Below are 6,383 nucleotides of genomic sequence, written 5' to 3' on the forward strand. Positions count from 1 at the left end.
CTCATTACAGATGGTTGTGAGCCACCATGTGGTTGCCAGGAATTGAACTCAGGACCTTTGGAAGAGCAGGCAATGTTCTTAACCACTGAGCCATCTCTCCAGCCCCAAAAGATTGTTTTTTAAAAATAAATTGGTCAGTATATTTGATCTAGTTTATTTGTTTACTCTCCAAATTAGACACCTATTTTTACTGCAGTCTTTTTCCTGCAACTCTTTTGGCAGGAAAAGAAAAATCTAGGTGGGAGCTAAATTCAAAGATCACCTGTTCTTCCTGGAAAGCGGAAATCAAGCAGAGGTCCCGAATCCCAAAAATCTGAAGGATTTAGCGGCTGTCCAGGACAAGGGGAAACCTCAGTGGGAACCTGTGTGACTTGAGAGCTACCTTTAATAAAAACTAGGAAAAATGAGCAGGGTGGTGGCGGCGGACGCCTTTATTTCCCAGCACTCGGGAGGTAGCTGTGAGTTCGAGGTCAGCCTGGTCTACAGAGTGAGTTCCAGGACTACACAGAAACCCTGTCTCCCCTGACCCACCCCCCAAAAAAACGAACACTTAATTCCACCTCTAGTTTTCCAAACGGTGACGATATAGATGGTAGGTTTGGAATCTGGAACTGGAAATAAGGTACAAGAGAAGCATAAACGCTGAGCGAAAACGCTCGTCCAGTTGGAAATAGGTCCAGAACGAATCTGAGTGGGGCTTGGAGACCAAACTAAGGAGCATCTATCCAGAGGGGACATGAGAGCCACACCAGATGCTACCCAGAAGAGTGACTACCTGTATTTGGAGAACTCTCCCATACTCCGGGGTATTTGAGGGAACAATACCGCAGCTAAGACAACTGAAACCCTCAACAGTCTCTTGAAAATGCTGGAAACGTGAAGAAAAACAACGGTCATTTCAGTCACAGTAGCCAAACCAAGCACTTACTCAGCCCCTTCTAATCCTACCAGATGGACACTGGTTTTAACAGCCCCATTCCACGGATAAGCAAGGCGCGGAGGACGCGTAACTCGGGGAGGGAAGGGAGGCAGACGAGAGAAACATTTAGGGGTTAACTATTACATTAGCATTCGATGGTGAGGATAAAGACGGAGGTAGCTTTATTCGTCCACCACGCACGCCTCATCAGCAGTTTGGAGTCTACCGGACAAAAGTGACTGAGGTTTCGGCGGAAAGATGACAGAGCAGCAGGACACAGGCTCCGGCGGAGAGGCAGGTTCCCGCATCAGCCCGTCCCTTTCCGGATTCCCCAGCAAACTCCGCCCCGGGGCGGGGCTATGCGGTCACGTGGTCCGACGGCCGAAGGTGCGCGCTTCCGGGTTGGCGATCGCGGCGTCCGCGGGAGCTGAGAGCCAGCGCGCAGTGGCGGTGGGGGCGGGGAAGCGGCGACGTGCTCTGCCAGCCGGGTCCCTTCTAGGTGGCCGGGTGGACTGGTCGCGGCAGGACCCCGCTTGGCCCCGACAGGTATGTCCGCCGCCGGTGGGCTGGGCCCGGGGGGCCTTGCGCCTTGGAGCGCTCGCGGGACCCAGGCCCCGGGCCTGGAACGCAGCTCGGAGCGGCGCTGCTCTGCGCGGGGCTTCTTGACGCGGGCGAGATTTCACCGCACATCTCTCTTGCGTGGATTCATTTTTATCTTTCTCATATTGGTTCCCACAGACCAAACAGCTAATCACGTGTAGATTGAGGCACCATAGCCCCAACTCCAACATTGTGCAACCACACTAATTTTTGGTTTTTTGAGACAAGGTTTCTATGTGTAGCTTTGGAGCCTGTCCTAGTACTCGCTCTGTGGACCAGGATGGCCTCGAACTCACAGAGATCCACCCACCTCTGCCTCCCGAGTGCTGGGACTAAAGGCTGCGCCACCAACGGCTGACTGTGCAGCCACACTTATAAAGGTTTTTTTTTAAAGATTTATTTATTTATTATGTATATAGTGTTCTACCTACATGTCAGAAAAGGGCACCAGATTTCATCACAGATGGCCGTGAGCCACCATATGGTAGCTGTGAACTGAATTCAGGACCTCTGGAAGAACAGCCAGTGCTCTTAACCATTGAGCCATCTCACCAGCCCAGAGTTCTTTTTGGTTTTTCGAGACAGGGTTTCTCTGTAGCCTTTTGGTTCCTGTCCTGGAACTAGCTCTTGTAGACCAGGCTGGCCTCAAACTCACAGAGATATGCCTGCCTCTACCTCCCGAGTGCTGGGATTAAAGGCGTGCACCACCACCACCCTGCTCACACTTATAAAGTTTAAATGCCAAGTTAATGCAAGGGAAGGCTGTACAGATGTTTGATCCCGTTCTGTAATTTCCAGAGGAAATTCCAGACCATAAGAGGTTATGTGGATGGATAGTGGAGAGGCATCCGGAGCCACACAGGATGGGAACCCAAGGCTGGGTTTCTGAGTAGACTTCAAAGGTGGTAATGACAGTGATGGTTCATGTCAACTGAAGCACGAACACAGCCTCGTTAGACAGTATTTCCTCCTAAATAAACCTTGTTTTCTTATTTCAGATTTAATCCTCTTGAGAGTCTGGAGAAGATGGCAGAGACAACACCGGAGCCTTCTGCTCAGCTTGTTGTGCACTCAGACACGCACAGTGACACTGTCCTGGCTAGCCTCGAGGACCAGAGGAAGAGAGGCTTTCTTTGTGATATTACTTTAATCGTGGAGAATGTGCATTTCCGAGCCCACAAAGCCTTACTCGCTGCCAGTAGCGAGTATTTCTCCATGATGTTTGCGGAAGAGGGCGAGATTGGCCAGTCTATCTATATGTTGGAAGGCATGGTTGCAGACACCTTTGGTATTCTGCTGGAGTTTATCTACACAGGCTATCTACATGCCAGTGAGAAAACTACAGAACAGATCCTGGCTACTGCTCAGTTCTTGAAAGTCTATGATCTGATAAAGGCGTACACAGACTTCCAGACGCACCATAGCTCCCCGAAGCCGCCGGCTCTGAACGGCACTGGTACCCCAGTGGTCGTTATTTCTAATAAGAAGAATGATCCTTTAAAACGGAAGCGGGGAAGACCGAGAAAAGGCAGTAGCGTGCAGGAGGGGAAATCAGAACTAGCTGTAGAGGAGGAGGTACAGCTCAGAGTGAACAATTCGGTTCAGAACAGACAAAACTCGGTGGCTAGAGAAGGGGGCGGTGTGGAACCGAGCGAACAGATGCCAAAAGAAAAGAACTTGGAGCCTGCGGGTGAGCCAGGGAGAGTGGAGGAGCTGCCTGCCGAAAAGGATGAGAACTGTGACCCCAAGGCTCGGGATGGACAGGATAGCCTGAGCAGGTACAGCAAACGGAGGATTCGGAGGTCTGTCAAGCTTAAAGACTACAAACTCATTGGAGATGAAGAAGACCAGGCTTCTGCCAAGAGGCTGTGTGGAAGAAAAAAGCGTGCCGGTGGTCCTGAGGCCCGCTGTCAAGACTGTGGCAAAGTCTTTAAGTATAATCACTTTTTAGCCATCCACCAAAGACGCCACACTGGTAACTACACTTTCCAAACTTAGTGCACCTCATTGGGAAATTGGGGATGCCATGACAGTATTTAATAATTGCTCCATTTCTGCATGATAGGCATTGCAGTAAAGCTTTCTTAGGTGCTCCTGTGTTTAGTTCTCAGTAGTCTCACAGTAGGTAATGTCCGCAGTGTACAGATGAGGAGAGGGTCTTGGAGCAGACTCAGCCATGCCATGATGACCCAGCAAGCCTGATCCAAAGCAGAGCCCTGGGTTTTGTTTTATTTACTTACCAAGTTATCCAGCCCCTCCTGCCCTTTGATTTGTTAGTGTTCCCATCTTTGCAGACGCCTTCTCTTGCCGTTCTATAGACATCTTTATAGTTCAGCCATCTTGTGAAGATTTTCCTCCTTTTGGGTGTCTCTGGCTCAGCATTGGCATTAGTCCCCCTTGTCATTGAAATGTCCTCTCCATATGACCAATATGTCTGCCACTGACAACATAGAGACCTTTTTTCCTCTTTTACAGTCCCAGGGATGGAACCCAGGGTTTAGGTGCCTGCAAGCAAGCGTTTTACAGCCAAGCTGTATCCCAGCCCTACATAGAAGTTTTATCGCTTGAATTTAGATAGCAGGACTGAGAAACTGAATTTTAATTTTGTTTCATAACCATGTATGTCTGATGGCTACCATATTGGACATTGTATCTCTAGCAGAAATTCTCAAGCATTTTCTTGAGCTGTTTAATTTGCCCTGTTTCAGGTCAGGTTGTAATTGTCGCTGGGCAGCCTCCGTTTATAGGCTAGTGTTTAAGTTTTGCTGTCACGTGACCTAGCCGCACCTGCTGCTGTGTTTCTGAGCCTGCTCATTAGAACAACCTAGATCCTCTGCAGCTGTGCCCCACACCCAGGCTTCTGGGATATCTCCGGATTAGCCATGTTTGAAGTTTCCCAGAGATGTCGCTCTGTCACCAGAGTGACTGTACTCACGTCACTCCCCAACACCACAGAAACTCGGCATTGTATGATCCTTGCACTCCAGAAGTGGAGACAGGAGGATTTCAAGTTCAGGAGCATACTTGGCTGCAAGGCAAGCCAGGGATGTGAGATGCTCTCTTGATAAAGAAAGCCCCTCAGACTCTGTATGGTGAGAGCCTGAATTAGGGCACTATGAACAGAACAAAATCCCTACTATGTGTTGAACTCTGCTGGGTTCTATTTTATTTTCTAATGGGCTCTGTAACTAATAGATGCAAATACTAGATTGTTGTCCAAATTGTGCATAATTTAAAGTATTTCATTGTTCAGTAAAACAGCGTGTAGAATCTTTCCTTTATTCCCCCCGGGCCTGAAATTTTGCATTCAGCCTGTGTGCATGTTTTCTTCTTTTGCTTTTATTTATCACACATTATTTTGTCCCCAGTGTTTCTTTTCCAGTCCAGAACTCCTGCCGTCTTAATTTCCTAGACACGACTTGTAATTTCCTTATTTTTCACCTGTACTTTCCATCTTTGCTTTAGTTTCTGAGAGATTGTCACTGTACTTGTAAGCCTCAAGGTTTGCTATTTCCACATTTTTGTTTGGTTTTTAGGAACTTAAATTTTTCTTTTCAGTTCTAGAGCCCCAAGCCAGGGCCTTGTACTTCCTTGGACAATTGCTCTACACCTAAACTAAATCCCCCAGCCCCAGTAAATTGTGTTGGTTTGAGACATGATCTCATTATGTAGTCTAGCTGGCCTTGAAATTTGATCTTCCTGCCTCTGCTTCCCAATACTGGTGTTACAGATGTGTGCTGCTGTGCCCAGTGTCCCTGATACCTTCTGTGCATTGCTGGTTTCCGTATCTGCTGTGGAGTCTGTCTTCACGCAGAGGCTTCCCTTGACTATAGTATAAAGATTGGTTTTTATTTTATGTGTATGAGGGTTTGCCTACATGTATGTATGTATGTGCACCACGTGAATGTCTAGTACCCGGGGAGACCAGAAGAGAGTGTCAGTCAGATCCCCTGGAGTTTCAGGTGGTTGGGTGTCACTCTGTGGGTGCTGGGAACCCAACTAGGGTCCTCTGTAAGAACAGAGGGTCCTTTGTAAGAACCCCAAATGCAGTGATTTTTTTTTTAACCTCAAATAATATGCAAGATCAGGGCACTAAAAGCTATTGGCATTTCTATGAATATGAAGGCTGGGTTTTAAAAGTTAGATTGCATCTCATGGCTTCTACCTGTTGGTTTTGATTTCATCTTTCTAGACCTTTATTACTGATAGCTCACCTATCCACTGGACTTTGGGTGTTTGCCCTAAATACAGTTATGAATGATTCTGTATTACATATTTTAATTTGGGAGGAAGAGAAGAGTGCACAGGTCCTATTTATACCATGCTTCTTGGCTTTGATCGCAGGGGAACGACCGTTCAAATGTAGCGAGTGTGGAAAGGGCTTTGCCCAGAAACACTCCTTGCAGGTCCACAGCAGGATGCATACGGGGGAGCGGCCATACACCTGCACCGTGTGCAGCAAGGCGCTGACCACCAAGCACTCACTGCTGGAGCACATGAGCCTGCACTCAGGTATGGGACTTGCATTAGAAAGCCCCCAGCCACCAGCTTCCTATTTCCTGGGGTGGCATTTCTAGCATCTGAATGGTGTTTTTGCAGCCTGGTGTCATTTCCCACACAGTGCCATTGAAAGACAGGATTGTGCGTGTGTTGATGTGCTGTTCTGAGCGACACCAGCCTTCAGCTAGAACTTGTTAACTGGCCGCTGCTGTGCAATGTATATTTAAAGGTGTTTTACTGAAACACTAGAGTTTAGAATTCTCTAAGTGAGAACTGCTGCAGCCTGCAGTTCTACCCCAGGCTTTACTTCCCCCTATGGCTTTGCATAGTTTTGCACACCCTGGAAAGGCTGCTTCTGGGTACG

General features: G+C 48.0%; 1 protein-coding gene across 3 annotated transcripts in view; it reads left to right on the forward strand.

The window, feature by feature from the left end:
* Window positions 1-1,335: 1,335 nt before the first annotated feature.
* The window catches only part of Zbtb24 (zinc finger and BTB domain containing 24), a 16,653-nt gene continuing 11,605 nt past the window's right edge, over window positions 1,336-6,383 (forward strand). For all 3 annotated transcript variants that reach the window (XM_005363564.3, XM_026787470.1, XM_026787471.1), the window contains exons 1-3: window positions 1,336-1,465; window positions 2,518-3,494; window positions 5,864-6,031. In XM_005363564.3, coding sequence (XP_005363621.1) covers window positions 2,546-3,494; window positions 5,864-6,031 — 1,117 coding nt within the window. In that variant the 5' untranslated portion in view covers window positions 1,336-1,465; window positions 2,518-2,545. The remainder of the gene's footprint in view (window positions 1,466-2,517; window positions 3,495-5,863; window positions 6,032-6,383) is intronic.

The sequence above is a fragment of the Microtus ochrogaster genome, linkage group LG9 (assembly GCF_000317375.1).
Source record: "Microtus ochrogaster isolate Prairie Vole_2 linkage group LG9, MicOch1.0, whole genome shotgun sequence".
NCBI lineage: Eukaryota > Metazoa > Chordata > Mammalia > Rodentia > Cricetidae > Microtus > Microtus ochrogaster.